The sequence below is a fragment of the Siphateles boraxobius genome, unplaced genomic scaffold (assembly GCF_051911475.1).
Source record: "Siphateles boraxobius isolate OS27281-9 unplaced genomic scaffold, OSU_SipBor_1 25, whole genome shotgun sequence".
Taxonomy (NCBI): Eukaryota; Metazoa; Chordata; class Actinopteri; order Cypriniformes; family Leuciscidae; genus Siphateles; species Siphateles boraxobius.
Genome location: NW_027508866.1, coordinates 18,215,904 through 18,243,487, shown reverse-complemented (window position 1 = coordinate 18,243,487; position 27,584 = coordinate 18,215,904). Strand labels below are relative to the sequence as shown.

Here is a 27,584-nt window from a genome sequence, read left to right as displayed (position 1 = left end):
TCCCATGCAGGGACAAAGTTTAACTCATTATACAACAGGAAATTTTCACATGTGTCTGAGGTAAATCAAATTAGAAATAAATATGACAACAGAATAAGTCTAAAATAAAGCTCTTTAATTATGACAATTCATTATAGGCTACTTATGAAAAACAGTAGCCTAAAAGCATAAACAAAAAATATAGCATATATAGCCTATATTATTTTTTATTTTTTTAAATATTATATATATTAGATCAGTCATAGGGGCAGAATAGAACAGTTTTAGAGTTACTTTCTAGATTAAGTTATTATATAGATCAATGTCTGCATTATTGTATAAGGTCAATGATATAATAAACAAAAGTAAATAAACATTTCACCAATGAGACAAAAGGCTAAATACTTTATCAAAAGCTCTTAACACCGAATAAACAAAATATAAAAGTTTTATAAAATGGTTAAATAATGATTTTACACTTGCTTTACAAATAATAACAAAACAGCTGTTAACTTAAACCATATGAAATGCAAACTTGGCAAATTCCTTTTAATCACACATTTCTGCCAGAATCATACTTAAGTTAAGCTAAACTACAAATCAACCACACAAGCGCTGCTGTGTATCAAAACACAGTTTTAAGGTATATGGAAACTGATAAAGTACAACATATAGATTAAATAAAAAGGTTCATATTTACAGCAATAATAAAAAATAAAAACATCAGTCCTCATGTCTCTGTGGATGAAGCTGGGTTATTTCGGGCACAATTTTCATCTTTTCCGCAGTTTCCATCGTCACACTCACACTGCCGCTGTGTGCAAAAGATGTAAATCACTTAGCAAAGAAAAAACATAATTTTAGAACAAAAACATGGGAAAACAATGTTGTTACATTTAAATGAATGCAAATTACTTAATGCAAATTACGATGTTTGAGAGTACATTTTAGGAATATAACAAAACATTAATAATTATTATATAAAAAGTGAAAGTGAGATTGCCATTCAAACCTTGATGCTTGTGCTTTTGAGCATGTGCTCTGGCAGCTCTGTGATCTGCTCTTTGGTCTGAGACTCCACAGCGGCCTCGTGTGGCAACTGTTATGAGTGACACAACATTCATTCAACACACACTAGGAATTTTGACGAAAATATCAGCACCTATTTTTTTTACTTCTTTTTTAGAGCAATTTAGTAGTTTTAAAATAGTGCTATAAATAGTTTATTAAAAAATTATAATATTTATTTACTATAATTATTAAAATTATATTATCATTTTATAACATCTTTATTAAATATTATTTATAATTAATTGGATAACTATATTGGAGAGCGTACCAGGACGTGCGGGGCTCTGAAGAGGTAGCTGAAGGGGTAGTTTAAGAGGTTGAGGCAGGTGGTAGAGTATATATCCGCATAGCGCAGTAACTGACTGGCGAAGAGGGTTTTTGTGGAACCACAGCGTAAAAGACTGCCCATTTTCCCATAGCACAGATCCATGCCGTATGTCACCATCTGTAATGCATATCGAAAAAATAGTATGTTACAGGAAGGAATACAATTTTAAGAAACACAAGTTCAGAATATTTTTTGAATGAAAAGGGCTAAATGATGTGTGGCAAACTTGCTGAGATGATCCTGAGAACTCACCTTTATCCTGCTCTGAATCGCACTAATATCCGGGCTCTCTTGACTTCCACTGTCCAAATGCCTGATGGGATAAAATAAGAGATCAGCTGAAAAGTTCAATGTCATTCAGTGTTAACCTCTGGTGTTCTTTGGTCACTTTTGACCAAGAAAAAAAATAGTTTTTATGTTTTACTTCATCGAAATGATCCAATGTCGGAGAAAGTTACAATTTTGCGTTACTTTTGTAAAATGCAACCTGCGTTACTTAGTTACTTTTTACGGAAAGTAATGCGTTACGTTACTTATGTATTCCATTTCCTCATCTGGGCTCGGCTTGCTTGTTTGTTTTTTTAATAACAAAAAAAAACAAATCAGCCTAAGGCTAAAGAAAATGCGAATTCACGCCGGTACAGAAGAAGGCGCAGCTCAAACAAACCTTTCAGCTGTGCTGCCATTCTGGACTGCAGAAGAAAAGGACTCAGGAGAAGAAAATTCATCACTCTTACTTAAAAACAACAACAAAAGAAACACAAATGTGATGTTTGACTAAGGTTATTTTTGCCTATGACTATCCTTGAATTGGATCATCGAATGTCAGCAGCAAACACACAGTGCACACACAACGTTGCTGCACTTACTCCCGATTTCTCTCAACATGGGGACAGGAGAGGTGTCAGTCAATATATGGAAAAAAAACTTATTTGAACAAGTAATTCAGATATTTTGTTATAAATTTAAAAGTAATGTTTTACTTTATAGTTTTTTAAAGTAATCTGATTACATAACTCACATTCCTTGTAATGTGTTTCTCCCAACACTGGAAGGGTATGACACTTTGTGACTATTGTGGAACTTGCCATGTGAACACACACAAATCACAGATATGATTTAAAAAGGTTAAATGGTCCAAACAAAGTGACACTTGTACTCCTTACAGTCAAAAATGATCGTTTATATGATGAACAGATTGAATTTAGGCTTTTATTCACATGACCATGGATCAGCGAACATAAACAGAAGCTCAAACAGACCTGCTTCACACGTGTGAACAAACTTCTTGTTGAAGCACAAACATTCTGCGTAACACAAGAATAAACCTCATTGGTTCTTGAGGAAGCTCAAATGTGCTGCGTAACATGAGAATGAACCTCATTGGTTCTTGAGGAAGCTCAAACGTGCTGCGTAACATGAGAATGAACCTCATTGGTTCTTGCTGAAGCTCACACGTGCTGCGTAACATGAGAATGAACCTCATTGGTTCTCACACATCAAGGGAATACACTTCCGTTTATCACAACTGATGTGTGTTGATGAATGTTGAAATGTGAATTAAAGATTGAGTCTCCTCAATTTGAACTGCTCAATTCATATGGATTACGATGTCTTTATGATCTTTTTGAAGCGTCAAAGTGTCAGTTGCGTAGCTTTCTATGGAGGAACTGAAAGCTACCAGATTTCATTAAGAATTTCTTCATTTGTGTTCTGAAGATGAAAGAAAGTCTTATGGGTTTGGAACGAAGGGTGAGTAAATGATGACACAATTTTTATTTTTGGGTGAACTATCCCTTGAAGGGTACATAACAATAGTTGAAAAATAAATAAATAAATGGGTATGGATTAATGAATTGTATTGTATTGTAAACAATTGTGGAAATAAATGGAGCATAATTGTTGCATAAATATTACTTGGTGGCATTCCCACAAAATATTAAATAAATAACTTTTGACCCCTAAATGAGGAGAACCAGATTAATGTTCATTTGTGAGCGTTTCAGCTTTTGCTGTCTCTAAGTACCCAAAAAAGGTTCAAAAAGAGACTTGATTTATACAATAAAAGCCTAAATAAAATATAATTAATGATTGATCTAATTAATTAGAACTAACAACACTAGATTGTATGTGAAGTCTGTGCACAGAAATGCAAGTACATGGAGTACTGTACTGCCATCTATCCATCATGCCTAGTATTGCACTGATTCTGGCAGAGAAAGAATCACACTTACTGATATAACTCTGCAAGGAAGATGTCAAGATGTCTTAACTCCTCAAACATACCTATAAAAAGACACAAGAGACAGTACTTTTAGCTTCTAGCAGTCAACTTTGCAAATCAATTCTTTATCAAATGATGAAAATGAAAGGGTATTAGTTACTGGTTTTGTCTGTCCACACATGCAGCTCCTTCACGAGCTCAGGAACCACCAGGAAAGTCTTCCAGCCCTGACGTTTCTTTGACTTGAGAATATCCCCAAAGATGTGATCCCCCACATAGAGGATGTCTTTGCCCTTAACATCCAGCAAATCACAGACAATATCAGAAGATCCTAAGAAAGGGGTTGAAGAATAACTGACATAAGCAAAAGTAGTGTCTTCATGCAAGCCTAGCAAACAGATCATGAAGATGATGAGAACAACATGTGAAAACTCCTCTGGCATTACCTCCAGAATACACTGTCCCGTGCTGGAGGTCTCCAGTGTATGTGCCAATACGCAGCTTACCAGTGACCTACATCAGGGAATGATCAGAAGTTTAGTACAATCCAAGCTCAAGCAAGACGGTTCCTGATATTTCATTGAACATGAAGTGCCTTAATGTTTATAAAAATATATAGTGTACAATGCTATTTATTTATTTACTGCCATTCAAATGTTTGGGGTCTGTAAGATTTAACGTTTTTAAATAAGTCTCTTATGCTCACCATTTATTTGATTTAAAATACAGTGAAAACAGCAATATTGTTAAATATTATTACAATTTAAAATAACTTTTCCCATTTTGAATATATTTTAAAATGTAATTTATTCCTGTGAGGCAAAGCTGAATTTACTCCAGTCTTCAGTGTCACACGATCCTTCAGAAATCATTTGCTGCTCAAGAAAAATATTCTTATTATTATAGATGCTGATATTTTTTGCGTAAAACTAAAAATATTATTATTTCTCAACTGTGTCAATACAGTGTAACTGTCCTCAAAATCTTTTTGTTTTGTTTTGATTATTATTGTAACAGACTTTGTTGGATTGTACATGACAGAATCTGTTACTATAATACCGGTAATGATGTACTGGCGCTCGTTGTATATGTGTGTATGCAATGTTTTTTCCCCCAGGGGCTTGCTGTAGATAGGAATGGGTCAATTGCTGCACAAAAAATACTGTAAATAATCATGCAAACATACTTTTATCTTGCTCTTTTTTCTCCTCCTCTGTCATTTTTTGTGACATGGCTTAACATTACCGCGACTATGCGCAGTTGCGCACGAATTGTCCATGCACGCGCGAGGTGTCTAGAATATGCGCATGACTTAAACCCTGACAGAATTTTCTTGTCTTTAATTATTCATTCATTCATTCATTCATATTAATTCATTCATTTATGTCACTTGTTTAAGTCATCTAACATTTTTTTTTTTGATTTTTCGACTCGATTGGGGGGGCCCCTGGTGGCCAACGGGCCCCAAGCAGCCGCTTAGTTTGCTTATGCCTCGGACCGGCCCTGAGTAGCAGTGCACTCCACCAGACACCAGGAACCCACCGTGTCGACCTGTCGCAATACTGTCCCTCCTGCGAAGAACATGGGCTTCCTAGTGTCCACCACCACCAGGTCAAAGTAGGAGCGCCAGGGTTTCTTGGGGCTCTAGACAACATGAAACATTTCAGAATTTTAATATCTTTATGTGTGCAAACAATATTTCAGAGTAAACAATACTAAGTAGGCCTAGTATTTTTTGTGTCAGTCAGAGAGTACTCGTGCTGCTCACCTTAGAGCCAGCCGGGGAATCCAGTAAGTACTTCATAATAGCCTAATTTGAGAAAAGACATAATACAGCGTGATTAAAATCCAGTTATGAATATTAATGATAGCGTGCAATGATATGCTGCCTGTCCGTGGCAGTGTAAATAATTTCTAGGGGACTGGCGCTCTCCTTACCTCAGTGTAATTGAAGTCACTGTTGGTGGCCAGGAACACTTTGGCGACCTCTTTAATGCGGCTCAGTAACACAGGAAGACGAGGCTACACATAATGATATATGAGTTTTTAGGCACATGCAAATCTATAATATAATCTATAATCATCATAATGATAATTAGCATACAAAATGTTTCTCTCAGGCAATTTGAGAAAAAAATATATAATTATTACTTACATCTTTAATCACATACTTGTCCAGGTTCTTCAGTGTTCGTTCCTTCAGAGTGCCCTGAAAGACAAAAATAATAATGACTGTAATGTGTGTATGCCTGAATATACAGCATTAATCATCAATTGCAGAGGACAACTGATATCTAATATATTATATATATATATATATATGAATGGATTCCGATTAGCTGTCAATGTCTTTTTCGTTCATCAACTGAGAAAATCGTTCAGAAAGTGATTCCAACGACAGCGTTCCTCTGTGTGTTTATTGTTATAGTTGTGGACTTCCCTATTTTCATAGAATTAGAATGATTATTATCGTCCTCTGCGTGATCGGCCCTTTATAATCTACACAAAAATGTTAGTGAAAATGGTCAAATTTACCGTGTCGTGAAGGTGATCCATGGCGTCCCTCACATCCTGAAACATGCTTCTGTGTGACATGAACAAGTCACCATGTTTGAACCCTTTCAGGCAACTAAAATGGGAGAGGAATAGTGAGACAGATTTTAGAAATCTTTTGAGCATCTTTTAAAGTGCCCCTATTATGCAATTTTAAAGGTTCCTAATTTAGTTTTGGAAGTCTCCTACAATAGGTTTACATGCATCCAATGTCAAAAAACACTTTCACTTTGTCATAATATACATTGCAGCATAACCTATTTTCTTACAGTGTCTTAAAAGAATTCTATCTTTCTAAACCCCTCTTTCCTGATAGCCTCTGCTCTGATTGGTCAGATGACCCAGTCCGTTGTGATTGGTCTGCTCTGCTCTGATTGGTCAGGTGACCTGGTCTGTTGTGATTGGTCTACTCTGCTCTGATTGGTCAGGTGACCCAGTCTGTTGTGATTGGTCTACTCTGCTCTGATTGGTCAGGTGACCCAGTCTGTTGTGATTGGTCTACTCTGCTCTGATTGGTCAGACCGTCCAGTCTGTTGTGATTGGTCTACTCTGCTCTGATTGGTCAGACCGTCCAGTCTGTTGTGATTGGTCTACTCTGCTCTGATTGGTCAGACCGTCCAGTCTGTTGTGATTGTTCTACTGCTTACAGCGCGTTTTAGAAACGAAAAGTTTCCTATGCATCATTCATCAAGATGACTGACAAGTTCGCTCCATGAGCTTATTGTGGCTTTATTTGTAACTGTCGAGACACGCAAACGCTAAGCGAATGTAGATTCTCATTCTCGTTGTTAAATTATACTAACGTTACATTCATATTAATACTGCAGCAAATTCAAAGGTGCTCTCTCTGGATCTCCCAGCGCTGTCTAGAATCAAGACACACGTAAAACACTATACGCTTGTTATAATGCAGCTAGAGCAGGGATCAAGGCTTCTTCGGGACAGCATTCTCAAACTGAGAAGCGCAATTACAAAACATTTTAAGATGAAGAGGTGCTCAACTGTGACAATTGATGTGCTTTTATATAGCACATTTCCTGTTATGAATTAGAATATCATTTGGTTCATTGGTCCGTTGGGTTAGATTGCTTTCAGACCTCAAGCGAACCGTCCCAGAGTTCATTTGCAATTGGCCCAAGACTACCATGTTTAGTTGATCTCGGAGCAATTGTTTTGTTGCGGATCAGAGCACGGTTGACGTGTTCTCATATGAATAAACGAACCGAACCAAGGGAGAAACGCACCAGGTACTGAAACAAATGCGCGAGTGTTTAAGTAAGCACCCTAAGTTTCCTTCTTTGGCATATACTCAACAGGGATGGCAATTTTTAGTAAGATATTTTTTAAATAAGATTTTTGGGTTGCTAGAGATTTGCTATACGATTGCTAATGTATTCAAATTGGTCGCTAGGGTGTTCTGGGTCTGCCATATGAACAGTCTGAAAATGATAATAGTTTGAAACCTCTAGCCTTAAACATAAGCAAGAGTAATAGTGATGCTTGCCTCAGAAAAACTAAATTATAAACATTATTCTCATGACTAAGCTGTAAAAGAGCCTTTTGCCGTTAAGAATAATTCAACTCACTTTTTGTATCTGGTGGTTTTGGCGAAGAAGTCAAACAGGCACGCATAAAGATATGTCTCTGAGAACATGAGAGAGACAAATCATGTTAATAGAATCGATTATCCTTTCACTTGTTGTTTAGATGCAACAGTATCATTGTACCTGATAGGTTGAAGAGCGTGTTGAGGACGTAAAAGCGGTCAGTGTCGTCCCTCTGGATGAACTTGTTTGGATAATACTCATCAACCTGTTCACTGCAAACAGAAACATGTCTTAATGAGAATACTAGCAGACAAATAAGCTGTATGACAAAGCATACAAAATCATTGGAAATACATTCACATATCAGAAGGCGTGTGACGAAACAATAACAGTGTGTCACTGAGCTGCCCAGCCAATGTGTCACATCACCAGCCAGTGTTGAGAGACTGCTAACAATAACTGTTCTCAAACAACTGGTCCCTGCTAAATAAAACCGTGCCCAAAATACCCCCTGTCTAATGAATCACCCTTTACTACGCTGTCTTATACGTGAGGATAACCTCATTAACAAAATCTACACACCGCTCTTCTATGGCAGGTGTTGGATATAAATATACTACTATGAGTTCATTACTTCATCTTTTTCTAATCTAAATAGAGTGTTGGGTCTCAAGTTAGACGTTTTCCACACAAATGGAACAAAATAGTGGTTATAACTCCTTTTTTTTAAACTTCTTAACCAACATCTTCTGTTGGTCTTCCTCCTCAGGTGGTCTAACTATTTTTTTTTTGAGTAAAAAAAAAAAGGAAGTCACCAAGGCTGCATTTATTTGAACAAAAGACAGTAAAATATTATCACAAAACAAATTAACTGTTTTCTATTGTAAAATGTAATTTATTCCAGTGAATCAAAGCTGAATTTTCAGCATCATAACTCCAGTCGTCTTCAGTGCCTTCAGAAATCAGTGTAATATGATGATTTGATGCTCAAGAAACATTTCTTACTATTATCAATGTTGCAAACAGGTAATAGATTTTTTGGGATTCTTTGAGGTCAAAAGAAAAGCATTTATTTGGAAGAAAGAAAGAAAGAAAGAAAGAAAGAAAGAAAGAAAGAAAGAAAGAAAGAAAGAAAGACAGAAAGATAGATAGTTTTTGATCTGGGTCAGTATATTTTGGTCCTTGAATAACATTCTGCTCCAAAAATGTTGTTCTTACCATATCCACACCTTTACCAAACACTACCCATACGATACCCCTAAAATCAGAGGGAAATGATAGGTGAATAACACTGATGTTGAAGCACAAAACCCTGGGTGTAAGCCTAAACTTCCTCAAAAGAAAATTCTGATTGGTTGATTGGAACGTTGTTCCAGGATCAACAAAAATGTTGATCTAGGAACATGTTGTACTTGTCAAAAATCAGGTTCTGTGTGTTTCACTCTGTTTGCAGATGAGTCAACACATCCAAAATAACTTCTTGTCAATTATGAGCAAGTAAACAGCTTTTACTGTTTGCTTTTACGTAAGCTTGTATTGTTATGATTCAAGAAAAAGATTTGTTCATGAATCAGTGAATCATTTGTTCATGTGTGATTAAGATATTTAGTTTAGGCTAACAATTGCTATATTCATTTGAAAAAATTGTTTTTTTTTGAAGCCCCTTCATTGCTAATGTGCATGTCCCTAGCACAGATCCTTGTATTTCTTTATCTGTTTTCAACAGCGCTCAACCCTGTCATTCCTTCACGTTCGATTTATTGGCTTTCAACCTGCCTCACTTGAATGTTTTGTCCCACGCAGCACTCTACTTTGTTGGAATCTTCTGTTGTCAGAGAAAGGTTGAGGGGGCATTTGCGAGCAAACTCTCACTCAATACACCATTGACTCGCTCCACAATGAATCATCTCACTCACCCTCTCAGGTACTCAAAGCCGTGAGTGCACACCAGGATGTTTCCATTGGAGTCTATTTTCAACAGGTTACCATACGTAGTATCGTACACCAGGCCTCTGGAGAGGAGAGGAGAAAGAGAGAGAATGTTGGAAAGAACAAGAGTCTGGGAGCATTCAGACAAGTGAATAATTGATAGCAAAATATGGCCCTCTTAGGAGTTAAAACAAGAGTTCACATTCATATTTATATTTTCCCCCAGCAGTATCATTGAGCAGAGAGTTAAACTGTCTGCATTTGGCATTCAGCACGTTTTAAAAAATGACCTCAAGCAACACTATTGCTTTTATGAGACTTTTGAGACTGGTGTAATTAATGCAGGGCATTTTTATTTGTATGATACCCACAAAATTTCTCAGGAATGGTTTATAGGCTCAAAAATGACTACAAACACAAAATTAAGTGGACTTAAGGTCTCCATCTTGTACTAGAGAGATCAATTTATATTGGAATTATCTGATAATTTACACTACCGTTCAAAAGTTTGGGGTCAGTATGATCTTTTTCGTTTCTTTACATTTGTGTTTTTATTCTGCAAGGACAAATTAAACTGATCAAAAGTGACAGTAAAGATATTTATAATGTTACAAAAGATTTCTATTTCAAATAAATGCTTTTCTTTTTTACTTCATTATAAATCACACTTTCTACAAAAATATTAAGCAGCACAACTGTTTTCAACATTGATAATAATAAGAAATATTTCTTGAGCATCAAATCATCATATTAAAATGATTTATGAGGGATCATGTGACACTGAAGTGACACACAGTAATGATGCTGAAAATTCAGCTTTACCATCACAGAAATAAATAACATTTCAAAATATATTACAATAGAAAACAATAATTTTAAATTGTAATAATATTTCACTATATTACTGTATTTTTGATAAAATAAATGAAGTCGTGGTGAGCATAAAAATTGTGTTTCAAAAATATAAAATATTATTAAGCTCAAACTTTTGAATATTAGTGTGTATACCATGTTAACCTAATTGCATTATTAATAATTAATTTAAAAGCTATGAAAAATAAAACTAGCGAAAGAAAGAAGCAAATATTCATCATAAATCAAAACTGATCCTTTAATTTTTCAATACACGTCTTTTCCACAGTTCCACACTGCACATTATTTTAAATTAAAAATCTAAATGCAATAACTTTCTCCAATTCTGAAACAAATTTAGTTCACGAAACCCTCTAATCGAAACCGAAATTCAGAGCCTATAACCGACGTAATTTTACCATGTCGGTTATTTCGGTTTTTTAATCCTATTAATATTTCCGCCCACTGTGTGTTAATGTACTTTCCCCTTAAAACATATTAGCGCGTGTGTGTAGTCATGTAACTCCGCCTCGTCCAGTCTGCGACATTGAAGCAACTAGGCCACTTTCACACAGCGCGTTGATCCCGGGAAATTGCCAGAACAAACACCTTCTGTGTGAACGCAAACACGACCCGGGATTGATGGCAGGTTGGGGACATAGTAACATTGCCGTGTTCATTCCCGGAACGCGCGCTGTGTGAACAAAAGCCGTAATGAATGCCGTGTCGTAATGATGGCGCTAAGCCGGGATCGTTCGCCAGCGTGAAACGGTTCGTAATGCGCTAGTTTATGATCGATCAGAGAAAAAAAATGCACAAGCGTGGTTTCTCGAGAGAAATCGCAGCTCATAAGCAAACTATACACGCCGCTGGGACAGGTCACGTGTCTTTGCGGGTTGTGTGTGTCTGTGTGAAAGCACTCTCTTGATTCCGGAAAATCACTGGCAGTGTGAATGAACCAAAGTCAAACGAACCCGGGTTAAATCCCGCGCCACTTTATCCGTGTATTTTCCGGAATCTCTGTGTGAAAGGGAACTCAAACACTGAGTCAACTCAGCAACATGTGCCGCTTGTACCAAAGAAACACGCGAAAAAAGAGAGAGACTGACAAACGCCCAGCAACAAGTGCCTCCACTCCACAATGCAGGTTTCGATAACAAAAGCATTTACAAATGCTACACAATATGAAAAGGATTAGTTTTTTTAGTTTTATACAAGTTATATTTTACTTTTATAATGGCAATATTAACAATAATTTATTTTGTTTACAAAAATAACTATTTTCTACATTTTTACGAAACTTTCTTTTTACATTAAAACTTAATTACTTTTTTATAAGACGTTTTTATTTCAAGCATTGTATGCTTTGTTTGATTCAATTGTTTGAAATATTTAATAAGTAAGCATTAAAAGCTATCTGTGTGTTTCCTTATTTTAGAATCACAAAGATAGGATTATGCATTCTTTCATTAAAAAAAATAACCATGAATATTTACAGTATAAGCCTTGCCAGTGACACATGAGAAATAATTTATTTTAAATAATCGTTCAATAATCGTAATCGAGGTAACTTGTTCGATTAATCGCGATTATGATTTTAGCCAAAATCGTCCAGCCCTAATCCCTCCCCTCAAAGTACCTGCATATATTCATAATGCCTATTTTTCAAAATCCAATCAATAATTGATGGAAATGACTTGATTTTGAAGTTATGAATGGCATTTAGTATCGACTTGAAAGCAAATTAACATAAACTAGTACAAATACTGAAACTGCAAAAAAAGATACATTAAATTAAAATAAAAAATTACTTAAGATAGTAAGTCTTGTTTTCTGAAAAAATGGATCACAATTAAGTGAAAGGGTAAGAAAAATAAACTTAATTTAAAGGGAAATCCGTTTTATTTAGCTCACATTGGTAGACATTTTTATCTTGTTTTAAGTGTAAACTTGCTTTAATTTTGATATAATTTTCAGAAAACAACACTTGTCATCTGATGTAAGTTTGCTTCTCAAGTAATTTAATCTTGATTAAGGTATTTGTACTGAAAAATAAGGCAAAAATACTGAGGAAGAAAATTATATTTTGCAGTGAAGATTCCCTTGAACTATACATTTTGAAATTCACTGCACTCTTCTACAGGTCCTTCTAAAAGAAGTTCATTATTTTCCATAATGTAATGATACAAATTAAACTTTCATTTATTTTAGATTCATTGCAGACTTACCATTTCAAACTGAAATATTTCAGGTGTTTTATTGTTTTAATACTGATGATTTTGGCATACAGCTCATGAAAACCCAAATTCCTATCTCAAAAAATTAGCATATTTCATCCGACCAATAAAAGAAGTGTTTTTAATACAAAAAAAGTCAACCTTCAAATAATTATGTTCAGTTATCCACTCAATACTTGGTCGGGAATCCTTTTGCAGAAATGACTGCTTCAATGCGGCGTGGCATGGAGGCAATCAGCCTGTGGCACTGCTGAGGTGTTATGGAGGCCCAGGATGCTTCGATAGCGGCGTTAAGCTCATCCAGAGTGTTGGGTCTTGCGTCTCTCCACTTTCTCTTCACAATATCCCACAGATTCTCTATGGGGTTCAGGTCAGGAGAGTTGGCAGGCCAATTGAGCACAGTAATACCATGGTCAGTAAACCATTTACCAGTGGTTTTGGCACTGTGAGCAGGTGCCAGGTCGTGCTGAAAAATGAAATCTTCATCTCCATAAAGCTTTTCAGCAGATGGAAGCATGAAGTGCTCCAAAATCTCCTGATAGCTAGCTGCATTGACCCTGCCCTTCATAAAACACAGTGGACCAACATCAGCAGCTGACATGGCACCCCAGACCATCACTGACTGTGGGTACTTGACACTGGACTTCAGGCATTTTGGCATTTCCTTCTCCCCAGTCTTCCTCCAGACTCTGGCACCTTGATTTCAGAATGACATGCAAAACTGAGCAACAGTCCAGTGCTGCTTCTCTGTAGCCCAGGTCAGGCGCTTCTGCCGCTGTTTCTGGTTCAAAAGTGGCTTGACCTGGGGAATGCGGCACCTGTAGCCCATTTCCTGCACACGCCTGTGCACGGTGGCTCTGGATGTTTCTACTCCAGACTCAGTCCACTGCTTCCGCAGGTCCCCCAAGGTCTGGAATCGGACCTTCTCCACAATCTTCCTCAGGGTCGGGTCACCTCTTCTCGTTGTGCAGCGTTTTTTGCCACACTTTTTCCTTCCCACAGACTTCCCACTGAGGTGCCTTGATACAGCACTCTGGGAACAGCCTATTTGTTCAGAAATTTATTTCTGTGTCTTACCCTCTTGCTTGAAGGTGTCAATGATGTCCTCCTGGACAGCAGTCAGGTCGGCAGTCTTACCCGTGATTGCGGTTTTGAGTAATGAAACAGGCTGGGAGTTTTTAAAAGCCTCAGGAATCTTTTGCAGGTGTTTAGAGTTAATTAGTTGATTCAGATGATTAGGTTAATAGCTCGTTTAGAGACCCTTTTCATGAAATGCTAATTTTTTGAGATAGGAATTTTGGGTTTTCATGAGCTGTATGCCAAAATCATCAGTATTAAAACAATAAAAGACCTGAAATATTTCAGTTGGTCTGCAATGAATCTAAAATATATGAAAGTTTATTTTTTATCATTACATTATGGAAAATAATGAACTTTATCACAATATGCTAATTTTTTTAGAAGGACCTGTAAACTGTTGTTACTGTTACTGCTTACATTTCTATTTTCCCCCCCAGTGACGCACCATTCCCATTGAAATTAATGGAATAATCGTGTTCCCTGATGCAACGTAAAGCAGAATACGGATATTAAGAAGATGATGTGCATGTAAACACAGTCAATGTTTTGCTTGCACCGCCACAAAGCCTTCCCAATGAGCTCAGTTACCCAATAGAGCCTAATCCAGACCCATTAATGGCGCAACACTTACCGCGTGGGGAAGGTAGGGTCGTATGAATAGCCCAGCAGCTCGTGTGGGTATCCGATTGACACCAGCCTGTCTCTGAGCAGCTCAAAGCCCAGACTCTCATACTCTGGAGACTTATACACTGTTGAAAACATGAGAGTTGATGTGAAAGAAGCACTTCACACATAGCCTGACAACTTGTCCCAAAAGTACTATAAATGGACTCACCCGCCAGAGTGTAATCCATGTCAAATCCATAGCACTTGATGTTTTCAAGTGTCAAACTCCGGTTCACAAACACCCTGAAGGGAAAGACAGGAGGTTGTTTATTTGATTGGTTGGTCATACCTTTCTTATAGTTATCGATTTATATATACTTTCATCCACAGAACACTTCCACTGCATTAAATGGGACCCTTTTATGCCATTTTAAGTCTTTTTTTATGAAAAACACATTATTTTTCACACATTTAACATTGTTGCAGCACCTCTCTGCCCAGTCTGTCAGTAACGCTCTGTTTATTTCCTCTATGATGCCCCTCCTTCTGATAAGCTCACTGATCCGATTGGTCGACTGGATCAGTGTGTTGTGATTGGTGAATTGCTTTGAGCGTGTTTGGGAAATGTCACGCTACTAACTAACTCAACTGGGCCACGTCGTAGGGCTGGGCGATATGGCCTAAAAAAAATCCCCGATTTTTTTCACAAAAAATCCTATTTAGGATTTAAATCGATTTTTTTCTCTCCCTACTTAAAATCAATCTGCAGATGACAAAGACATTGTTCAAAACAAGTTTTAACTTTATTTTGTTTTAATATTCCCTTCTGGGATTTGATCTCCATTAAAGTGCAATCAGAAACAACAAGCCAAAAAGACAAGAGGACAGGCCCTGTCTTTGAAAACAATGAAAATGTAACATAAAATAAAATGGGTGGATTGGGATTGGGGGGATGTGTAAAAAAAAAAAAAAACACTTGCATCACAATAAGTGTATTGCGATTGTCAAATTATTTGGTAACTAAACATAATTTTATTAAGTTTACTGGTGCTACTGTTTTTATTATTGCTTAACACAAATTTCACAATTTCAATTCAATTCTTGTGATTTGCTTATCTTGATTCAATATAAATTCATTTGGATAAATAGATACAGTAGATACGTTAATGTATTAATTGTTCTCCCAAAAAAAAAATTCAACTAATGCTGTAAACATACAGAGAGCCCTGTCAGCTGGTATTATTAAAGGTTAAAACCAACTCAAATTAAATATAATGCGTTTTTTATTTTATAATGCGTCTAACTAACATGCGTGCTATGGGTCATTAAAAGCCATCCTGAGGTAAATGTAACGTTACGTGACATATGTTGTTCTCCAGCTGTTTTATGGACATCTTTCCGCGGTTGAAAAACACTGATCGATCGATTTTATTACATCTCGGTAAGTTTGTAGTAAAGAGTAACAGATGTTTGGTTCACGTGCCGCTTGAACTGAGATCTGCCAGCGTTCTTTCACGTCACAATTACAAGCGCCAAAACGGTGTTTATTGTTTGAATTTTGTAATAAAATTTACAGAATCTGACAGCTGAGAATCTGTTTCATATCGATAGTAACCTTGTCTGTCGGTGTCAGTGTCCTCTTTGCTTCGCGATTTTTCTCTGCATGAGAAAAGGGATGTGTGGCATGAGAGCGTGTAAAAAGTGACAGAATTGCGTCTCACACAGTGAACTCGTGAGAGTTGGTGGCCCTGCAGATTCAGCTTGTAGCCTAAATGTTTTCGACGGGTGTGCTTCTAATGCCGCGGTCTCGCTCATTTGCCATGTTGTTTGTGTATCTCTATCATGGCAAGCGCTGAGCCCGGTCGGAACTACGGGAGCCCAGATGGGAGCGTCGGCGGTTGTTAAAGAGAAAACCGGTTTTCATTCAAAAAAATCGGCGTAAACTACACATTCGAGTTAATCGATAAAATCGATTTATCGCCCAGCCCTACCACGTCGCCTTTTTTTTGTTTTTTTGTTTTTTGCATATGACTTGGGTGGGAATTATTTAAATGAGGAATATTGTGAAGTGTTTGTTCCTGGAAGAAAACTCAAGACTACAAACAAAGCGTTTCAGGGGGCTCAGAAACAGTGCACACTGATATAGAGAATCACTCTCTGGAGTCTTCATGCTTTGTGACTTGGCAGACATTTTTCATGCTAAAACAGTAACATTACACATGAAGAAAGATGAAAATGTAAAAAAATAAATAAACATCCTTTAACTTATAATTAAAGCCACAACCTCAGTGTAAGTGTAGTAACTCTGGCATAAATGCTGAATTTTGTAACATTATTGAACTGAATTGAATCAACATTGACTCGAGCTGAATAACGACACTACTGTCTTCTGTAGAGCTGCTTATGACTGAATTGAACTAATTTCAATAGTGATGAATGTTACAGTTATTAAACTAAACTGAATCAACACTGAACTTACTCAAGCTGAATAATGACACCATTGTTTTTTTTTAGAGCTGCTTACAGCAGAATTTCAATTTATTTAATATTTAATGAAGTTTGCATCATTGATCGATTATTACTGTGAAACTGCTTTTAAAAAATCTGTTTTGTATAAAGTGCTGTAGAAATGTAGATAACTTGACTAGACTTTAGCGCCATCATGCTCTATCAGCTGAGCAACAAGAACACGAAAGTGGTCATTAGAAAAGTGGTCGTAAGAAAAGTGGTCATTTACATAGTGTTTGTATTCAAACGTGCAGGGCTTATCACACTGTCCTATATATCAAGTCAGCGCAGTTTAGGTCTGTTCTTATCAGGTCCCTGGCATATGACATCAGTGCAGCTGGCGTGAGGTCACTGCCGTTCAAAACACGTAAAGACGTAGGGTGAAGAAACAGCCAACTGGCACTCTTTCTTCTTGGCAATTTTTCAATATAAACAAGTCATGTTTTTATATTTCCAAAGGAAAGAACTGACTAAGCAATATAAAAATAGTAAGACAATGCAACTTGATTAAATCTAATGATATTTTAAATGCTGCATGCTTAACGGTCAATTTATGATTAATATTAAAAAGAATTGAGGTTTAAATATTTGATATCTGTATATCACATGATTGCATTGCTAGAATTCATAAAAAATATTACTGACCAACTGACGATTGACAGTTTCATATACTCGCCTATATATATATATATATATATATATATATATATATATATTGATTTGTGCTGTCAATCGATTAAAAAATAACTAGCCTAACAATCCCAATTTTTTCTGTAATTAATCACGAGTAATCATGCCTAACATTAATTTGAATATTTGTATAATGTCATTTTATGAATTAATCTTATGATACCAGTACTGATACTGATATCTCTATTACATGGATTTTATAGCCATTCAACATTACAGTATAACTGAAAGCTATCTATTTTTTTTTAAAACGTTTTAACATATTTAACATTTATAGGCTTTAAAAAAAGAACAACTTTTAATTTAAGTAAACTTAAATCAATCTTTGACCCAAGTACAAGTTGACCCATTGTATTTAGCTGTGGCTTTAATATATCAGGGCTCAATAACAGGTACAGAAATTGAATAATGAAACACTGCACAGTGCAGTTATAAATTGAATATTAGTTGCCTTGATAAATTGGCTGAATGAGATATTTTGTATTTAAACGAACAAATTCAAATTGAGAACAAAAAGTTTTGTTTTGTTACTTAAGACATTTTCTAGCACAATACACAAAATTATTGTTGGTTTAACTAAGAAAACTAAGTAATCTGGTTGCCTTAATTTTGAGTTCATTGAAACTAAAACAATTTGTTACAAAGAAAGAGATTAGTTCAATCAACAAAAAGTTGATTTTACAAATGAAAAAGTTGTGATAAATCATGAAAATAATTTCGTACAATGGAGAGAATCTAAAAATGCGAATGCAACAGGTTGCATTGAATTTTAAAAATCCTTTTTTATTTTACAGTGAGTATGTCTCATTGACTCACTGTGCAGGTTCAGTTGAAGATGTAAAACAGGTTGTGATAGTCATATGTTTGCAATGCCATATGCAACCTTCCTTATAATTTTTGTTAACTTCTTTGATGACACATGAGTAGTTAATACCATATGGCAACTGTCAAAATGATTGATTGACAGGTGGGCGTGGCTTTCCTTTGATCTTCCCCCGCCCCTTCCGGTTCCTCCCCTTCCTGTCCCGCCCCTTGTCCCGCCCCTTCCGGTTCCTCCCCTTCCTGTTACCTTTGACCTAGTTCCGCCCCTTCCGGTTACAGCTTCTGTCAAAATGATGGATGGTTACCTTTGACCTAGTTCCGCCCCTTGCGGTTACAGCTTCTGTCAAAATGATGGATGTGTGACAGTTAGTTTGGTCGTTTGAAGTTCATTTGATCAAGAAAAGGGAGGTATTGGCCTTTGATATTAACATAAGCTTTGATGTTACAGTTACAAAGTGATGTGACAGTCAGTTTGAGACGTATTGGCTTTGATGGTGACAGTTACTTTGATTGTTTGAAGTTGGTGTTTTGGTCACTGAATTCCTGAGCTTTATCAAGGGGAGCTGTGAAAGTGATAAGAAAAAATGCTGGAAGTTTATCTGTTCTGTAAAAGAATATAAAATAAAACCTCACACAAAAAGTTTAAATAAAATGGAGTCACAAAAATATTCCAAACAGTTAAAAATGTATTAGAGAGTTGAAGAAAAAACATACAGCTTATGTAAAACCTCACACAAAAAGTTTAAATAAAATGGAGTCACAAAAATATTCCAAACAGTTAAAAATGTATTAGAGAGTTGAAGAAAAAACATACAGCTTATGTAAAACCTCACACAAAAAGTTTAAATAAAATGGAGCCACAAAAGTATTGCAAACAATCCAATGTATGAATGATCTGACTCTGTCTCAAAAACATAGGGAGCACGCGCGTCTATGTGTGTGTGTGTGTGTGTGTGTGTGTGTGTCAAAGCAGGAATTTCCCCCCCTCCGCATTGCTGAGGACCTTGAAAGTTTATCTCACACAGAAGTTGAAAAAGCATTATGTTCATTTAAATGAAATGATTATAAAATTTACATTTAGTCATTCACAAATATTTGACACTGACTCAAGTTGAAAAACCATGCTGTTCAATTAAAAGTATATAAATTAAACAAAAATAAAATCATCTTACTGTTTCACCATGGTTGAAAAAAACCCACAAGTGTTTCCCCTGAAGTCTTTTCTCTCTGTCACACCAGCGTGTGGCTGGCCTGGTATCTGTTTTTGTGACACGTTCCTGAGCCCATTGAAAAGCATTGTGTTCCTTTAGAAGTGTATAAATTAAAATATATCATATATAAAATAAATAGTTTACTAATTGTTGTTCATTTAAAATCTTACTAAATTACTGAAGTTGAAAATCATGCCGTTCATTAAAAAATCTTACTAAATTAATGAAGTTGAAAAGCATTCTGTTCATTTAAAATAAATATTTTACAAATTTACTGTAGCAATTATGTTAGATTTAGATAAAAATAAAATCATCTTACATTTTCACCAGGGTTGAAGTAGCTCCTATCACATAGATGTCCATATTGACCATTTAAAGTTGAAAAGAACCCCAGAGTATTTCTCTCTTTCTCTCTCTCTCACACCAGCGTTTGACAGTCAGAGGGCTGTGTTCAGTGATCAGAATGAGACTGTGAATGTTTGCTAAATTTATTTCATAGTGTATAAGCATTAAAAGTTTGAAATAGTTTCAAACTTATTCAATGAATTCATAAAAAACAATTATGCTATATCGATGGTCTCTGGGGAAAACTTGACTATATTTTTTTATTTATCAGGGTGCATGTAAAGAACTTTGAAATTTGCGGCTCTCACAAGTTATCTCACACATTGTGTGAAATGTTTAATAATTCCTCAAGTAGTATCTGTGAGAAAATCCCCACATAGGCCTATCTGTAGTGAGACCTCGCAAAGATTACACTTTCTCGAACATTGCATGTTTGCACTATGCCTGAAACTTAGTAATCGACATGCATTTCTGTAGGTTTGTCAAAAGAAAAATCATCTGGTTTAGTTGCATTTTAAAACTCTACTTTTCTTAAAAACATTGTGTCAGACGTAATTGGTAGCATGATTATCTTGTTTCATCGTGTATTAAGTACATATTATCAGGCTGATATTTGTAGAAATCAGTAAAGTAAATTTATAAAACAAAAAGAATCAGCTAATGGCCTTGTGTCAGAACACAACACGTATGCATGATTTTAACTTTTTAACTTTTTAGGTACGCTGGAACCTAGTGTCATTTAGCTTAATCTTTGGTTTTTAATCTTTTGGTTTGAAGTTATGACTTATGAAGATCTCTCATGCGTAGATTCACTCGGTTAAAAAATTGACTTTCGTAATTTACACATCTGAAATTAAACTTATGGTAGTTTTTTTTATAAAGTATTGTATTAGCTAAAATCAATGTCTTTATTCATAAATATTTTCTCGTTGGTGTAAAATTACCTTTGCCAACAAACTGACTTATCCTCGTAAGCAAAGAATTTCTTATCTTTATTTACATGGTACAGGTAAGTCCATGGAGGCCTCCATGTCGTTCCGCCATCTTGAAAAACTATAATAGCAGAGAGGGACAAAAAGCACTAGCCTAGCTCAACTAGCCAACCTTTTCGTTCAGAGCCGGCTGACTGAAACCACTGAAGCGGTCAGTGAGAGGCGCTTGAAAGATTGCACGGCACTTCATAATGCAATCCTCGTAGCCATGATAAAGCTTAAAAATTTAATCTAAAAGGAAACGCGACCGGCAAATTTAAAACGAGGGTAAATATGGGGGTGGCTTTTCCCAGGTGGATAGAGCTAATGAAGGAGAAAAGACTTTGAAAGGGACACCGAAGTCCTGCTTTCTCCTCGACAGTTAAGTCAGTGTTATGGTCTAAATTACAAGCTTTTTCATTCCGTGGTTGTGTAATTCATTATATAGGCAACATAACGGTAAAACGTGTATAGTTAAACTCGATGAAGTGCAATTGGACGACAGGGCGTAGCTTCTTGGCACATAGCGGTTACCGTAGTTGCAATACGCATTTGAAAAAGCGAAGCGCTAGAGAGCACTATGCGTTTGAATGCAAAATACAATATCACCGCTAGATGGGGAAATTTCTACACAGCGTACCATTAAGGACTAAGCTATAGGGTATTTAACAAAAAGCCTACAAAAATGGAGGAGGTCAAAGGGGCATGCTTCCCGCTATAGTATCATCAGCTCTCTCCAAAGTCTGTTCATGTGGCCTGTCGCATCAACAAAGGCTAACATTTTAAAATTCTACATATATTTTGAGTAGATAACCGATAGTATACTCTCAGTAAAGGGGTTCACCCTGTGTGTTTCCACAATGAATAAGGATAGTTTGGGAGATACAAGAAAAGTAAAAATGATCTTATACGTACAATAGATCATAGCTACCGTAGAAAAAGTAAGATCATGCTTTGAATTAAGACGAGTAAAATTATATATTCGCTCAAGACAAACTTTACTTATTACTCATGGACCACAGAGGCACATCGCGTCTCTGAACATGTGTGGTGATTTTCTAAATGATACAATTTAATCTAAATAAGAGCAATGTAGAGTCCTGGGATTTCTTTTAAAACAACAAAAACATTGTGACAACATGTTTCATGTCGCATGGACAAAAATACTGTTTGAAATAAGATCTAAGACGCCAAAGCACAATTCTTGATTTATAAAAAAATGTATTTTATTTTTTGAACAAACGATGTTTAGTAAAAAAATAATACCTTAGGTTAAATTTATGAAATTCATTTATATCATACAGAAGTAGAAGATAAATAGAAGATACGATTTTAATAAAACTTTACAGATTTGATTTAAACGGTCTTTTAATTCGAAAAGATCTCATTTAAAATTTTAAGATTATGCTTTTAATTAAACAAGTTTAATATGAATAAAACAGTGGAAAGCAGACTAACTTTGCATATGCTGGGGCATTGTGACCCCAGAGGCTCATCTGGCCTGTGACGCCTCTCGTCTCTGTGAGGGTGTGAAGCTTCATCTCACCCTGTAGTTTATCCCTGAAGGATCTGGGAGGGTTTTTGTTTATGACATCTTAAACTATTTGTTTTTTTATTGTTAGTTTCTACTACTTCTTCAGTTCTATGAAAATGTAAGGAGTTTTTATATTTTATATTTGTATATATATATAATTTGTATATATATTATTTAGCTAAAACTAAGGTTAAATTGTTTGAATACATTTTGTCATTATACATTGAGTTATATACTTTATTTGAGTTTATGGAACCAACTTAGTGTGTGAGAGTGCAAAACAGTATGTAAAAAACAATGTAAAAATGCAGTTTTCTGTGATGGTCGTGTTTAGGTGTACGGGGTAGAATATGCTGTTACAGTACAAAAATCATTATGGTTATATTAATAACAATTATACTTTGGGGCACCGTTAAAAAAAAAGATTGTAAAGATGTAAAGATTTCATTTAAACAATCTTTTCATTTTTAAAAGATCATATTTAAACTTTTACGATTATGCTTTGAAATAAATTTAGTACGAACAAAACTTTGGCTCTGGAAAGGCGTTAGCAGACTAACATTACGTGATGCACAGAGGCTCATCTGCTCTGTCACCCTATATCCTGAAGCTAACATTATTGTAAAGTAACGTATTTCTCTGAAGATGTGCTGGTGATCGGAAGGAGCTTATAAGCAGGCTATCAATGGGGCTCGGCCTGAGGCATCACAGATTCTCAAAGTCTTCATTGTTGCTCTCTCACTACAGATAGGCCTATGTGGGGATTTTCTCACAGATACTACTTGAGGAATTATTAAACATTTCACACAATGTGTGAGATAACTTGTGAGAGCCGCAAATTTCAAAGTTCTTTACATGCACCCTGATAAATAAAAAAATATAGTCAAGTTTTCCCCAGAGACCATCGATATAGCATAATTGTTTTTTATGAATTCATTGAATAAGTTTGAAACTATTTCAAACTTTTAATGCTTATACACTATGAAATAAATTTAGCAAACATTCACAGTCTCATTCTGATCACTGAACACAGCCCTCTGACTGTCAAACGCTGGTGTGAGAGAGAGAGAAAGAGAGAAATACTCTGGGGTTCTTTTCAACTTTAAATGGTCAATATGGACATCTATGTGATAGGAGCTACTTCAACCCTGGTGAAAATGTAAGATGATTTTATTTTTATCTAAATCTAACATAATTGCTACAGTAAATTTGTAAAATATTTATTTTAAATGAACAGAATGCTTTTCAACTTCATTAATTTAGTAAGATTTTTTAATGAACGGCATGATTTTCAACTTCAGTAATTTAGTAAGATTTTAAATGAACAACAATTAGTAAACTATTTATTTTATATATGATATATTTTAATTTATACACTTCTAAAGGAACACAATGCTTTTCAATGGGCTCAGGAACGTGTCACAAAAACAGATACCAGGCCAGCCACACGCTGGTGTGACAGAGAGAAAAGACTTCAGGGGAAACACTTGTGGGTTTTTTTCAACCATGGTGAAACAGTAAGATGATTTTATTTTTGTTTAATTTATATACTTTTAATTGAACAGCATGGTTTTTCAACTTGAGTCAGTGTCAAATATTTGTGAATGACTAAATGTAAATTTTATAATCATTTCATTTAAATGAACATAATGCTTTTTCAACTTCTGTGTGAGATAAACTTTCAAGGTCCTCAGCAATGCGGAGGGGGGGAAATTCCTGCTTTGACACACACACACACACACACACACACATAGACGCGCGTGCTCCCTATGTTTTTGAGACAGAGTCAGATCATTCATACATTGGATTGTTTGCAATACTTTTGTGGCTCCATTTTATTTAAACTTTTTGTGTGAGGTTTTACATAAGCTGTATGTTTTTTCTTCAACTCTCTAATACATTTTTAACTGTTTGGAATATTTTTGTGACTCCATTTTATTTAAACTTTTTGTGTGAGGTTTTATTTTATATTCTTTTACAGAACAGATAAACTTCCAGCATTTTTTCTTATCACTTTCACAGCTCCCCTTGATAAAGCTCAGGAATTCAGTGACCAAAACACCAACTTCAAACAATCAAAGTAACTGTCACCATCAAAGCCAATACGTCTCAAACTGACTGTCACATCACTTTGTAACTGTAACATCAAAGCTTATGTTAATATCAAAGGCCAATACCTCCCTTTTCTTGATCAAATGAACTTCAAACGACCAAACTAACTGTCACACATCCATCATTTTGACAGAAGCTGTAACCGCAAGGGGCGGAACTAGGTCAAAGGTAACCATCCATCATTTTGACAGAAGCTGTAACCGGAAGGGGCGGAACTAGGTCAAAGGTAACAGGAAGGGGCGGAACTAGGTCAAAGGTAACAGGAAGGGGAGGGACCGGAAGGGGCGGGACAAGGGGCGGGACAGGAAGGGGAGGAACCGGAAGGGGCGGGGGAAGATCAAAGGAAAGCCACGCCCACCTGTCAATCAATCATTTTGACAGTTGCCATATGGTATTAACTACTCACATGAATTCTAAAGAAATAGTTCACCTGAGAATTCTGTCATCATTCACTCGCTCTTTTGTGTTCAGCAGAAGAAATAAACTCAGGTTTGGTAAACGACATCAGAGTGAGTAAAGCATTTAAATTTTGGGGCGAACTATTCCTAAGTATGTCCAAAGTCTTAATGATTAAAAAGCACAGTTAATTACCTAAAATAGATGAGTGACTTGTCCTCTGTGACTAAATATTCAACTAGAAAAGAAACAATCAGTCTTTTATCTTTGAATAGATAAGACTGCAGGACAAACTAAGTGAATAAATCAAATGAATGAATGTATAAACAAATAAATAACACTTTATCTAAGTGTCCTTGTTACATGTTACATGTACTTACTATAGCAATAAAACAAAAATTATGCATAATTACAAGCAACTAAACCTATAAGTGTTAATAGTGCTCAGTTCAAATTACACTGTAATAAGGAAACCTTAAAATAAAGTGTAACCAAATAAACAAAAACAAAAATATTTTTGTTCATTATTTTTTTCTTCAGATGTAGGCTAATTATTGTTTTATAACTGATGTTATTATTTTTTGAAAAAGTTATATTTTGTTTAGATATTATCTAGAGCATTGGCCCAGGTTTATGTCTAATGATGCTTTAAGTAATTTTATGTCATTGAGAGGCAAGAAACTCAAAGCCTGTCAGTGGATCTAGAGTATTGCCACATTATTGTGAAATCAAACTACACGAAATGCCATTTTTTGTCCAATAAATATCCCATGAGGCAGCATGAAATATGACAAATACCGAGACAATTGCTAAGAATTACTGTAGCAAAGAGAGAGAAGTGGTATTGCAGTTGAATAACAACACAATTTAAATAAAAACACAAACAAATCAACTGAAAATATGATTAAATAACAGCATACTAAGACCCGTGTTTCTAAAGATGGTTTAAGCTGGTTAAAGGCTGGTATTCACCTGTATGACAGTGTAAAAGTACCTGTTCTTACCTGTGATGTATTTCTTTTTTGGCGCTGCGCATCTCCATCGCGAGTGTCCGGTCTGTGTGTTCGCTCGCGCTGCCCGAATCACTCTCTGATCACTCTGAGCTGTCCCGATACCCTTTTTGCGCTTTAAATTGTACCATGATGTTGACATCACCAGTGTGAATTTACCTTGGGTTTGGCTTGTAAACAGGAACCCTAAGTACGTAGTTTGGGCGTATATGAGGTGCACGCGAACACGAGTGAAGTTTGAAATCGGACGCTGTGGACAGGCTCCAGCGCGCAGCTCGAGCACGTAGATTGTGTTATCAGTATCAGACAGGCGCGCGCTCGCCTCAGGACGCAAATGTCCCGTTCAGCGCCCAAACACGAGACCATCGATACTGCGCCACCAATGCGACTACAGTCATGAGCATTTACAAATTAACCGCGCAATAATATTTTTTCTTAGCGCATGAGAGTTCCTCCCTTCATTCATATTCGCGACTAGAGAGTGCGTCCCTGACGCCGGGGTAGGTTGTCACATTGGCTATGATACTCGCTTACTGAAAGACAAACTTGTCAACTGTTTTAAATTTTGAACAAATAAAATGTAAACAATTCAATTTCAAGCTAATATATTAGCTATACAGACCTGCATATGTGTGTGTGTGTGTGTGTGCGCGCGTCTTTATTCTTTGAACAAAAAAGAAGAAATTTTGAGAAATGTCTGTGGTTTTTGTCCATACCATTTTCCTTCATGCTGCAATGTGACATCCATGATAAAGTCCTATAATAGAGATCAAGCCATTCTCAGGAATATTTTTAAATTAGCTTTTATTTTTATATTTTCAGTTTTTCATTTTTGAGTAATTTTGTAATGTGCTCTGGACAATTGTATTTATTTGTTGATTTTTTAAAATTTTTACTTAAATTTTTCAACCAATATTTGCATTTTATTTTAGCTTTACTTCAATTAACGAAAACAAGTCTTGATTCACGTTTTTTATTTATTCATGTCCATAATGAAGTAAATTTTAGCCAAAACTCTTTGATTTTTAACATTCTTTACAATATCTTATTTTGTGTTATACAGAAGCAAAATTTCTTCTGGTGTTTATGGGTTTAGAAAATTTTAAATCTCAAATGTTCATTTTTTTTTTTGTAAAAAATGTGATGGTTTTAGAGAAAATGTAATTCAAATAAATTGTATAATATTTAAGGATATAACAGCCACTTGGCATAAACATTAAAGCAATTTTTAGACTATTTTGGGTATGCTTCATAAGTATGGATGATTTATATGAGATGTCACATTATACAGTCATTTTGGTGGAGTCCAATTTTTAATTTGATAGTTTTATGGTGTGGTAAGAGGTCAACACACCTCTGAGGACTGATACTCAAGCCTTACTAATCACTACTGAACCATCCAAGGAACAATGTCAATAAAGTCATTGCACCACAACAACTGTATCAGGCCAAACCTGAATTGGTGTCTCTCGTCATGACAAAGTACAAATAAATTGATTAAACATTCAGTTCGCCTCTAATTAAAATGAGATTTTGAGTTAACAAATAGGATGTGGCTTACAGTTTAACACACTAGATG

General features: G+C 35.7%; 1 protein-coding gene across 2 annotated transcripts; it reads right to left on the bottom strand.

Annotated features, from left to right (window-relative positions):
- Window positions 1-273: 273 nt before the first annotated feature.
- On the bottom strand, window positions 274-26,383 carry nt5c2l1 (5'-nucleotidase, cytosolic II, like 1). 2 transcript variants are annotated; one of them, XM_077242983.1, is made up of 19 exons: window positions 26,000-26,383; window positions 14,636-14,709; window positions 14,432-14,549; window positions 9,619-9,714; window positions 7,883-7,974; window positions 7,742-7,799; window positions 6,138-6,231; window positions 5,758-5,811; window positions 5,541-5,624; window positions 5,371-5,412; window positions 5,145-5,246; window positions 4,049-4,115; window positions 3,763-3,933; window positions 3,613-3,664; window positions 2,046-2,114; window positions 1,631-1,691; window positions 1,319-1,495; window positions 992-1,078; window positions 274-793 (listed from the first exon to the last, which is right to left on the bottom strand). In XM_077242983.1, the coding sequence occupies exons 1-19, from the start codon at window positions 26,035-26,037 to the stop codon at window positions 710-712; spliced, it is 1,620 nt and encodes a 539-aa protein (XP_077099098.1). In that variant the 5' UTR covers window positions 26,038-26,383; the 3' UTR covers window positions 274-709. The 2 variants fall into 2 exon arrangements, with proteins under 2 accessions (XP_077099098.1, XP_077099099.1); XM_077242984.1 differs by lacking the exon at window positions 2,046-2,114.
- Between the last annotated feature and the right edge of the window lie 1,201 nt (window positions 26,384-27,584).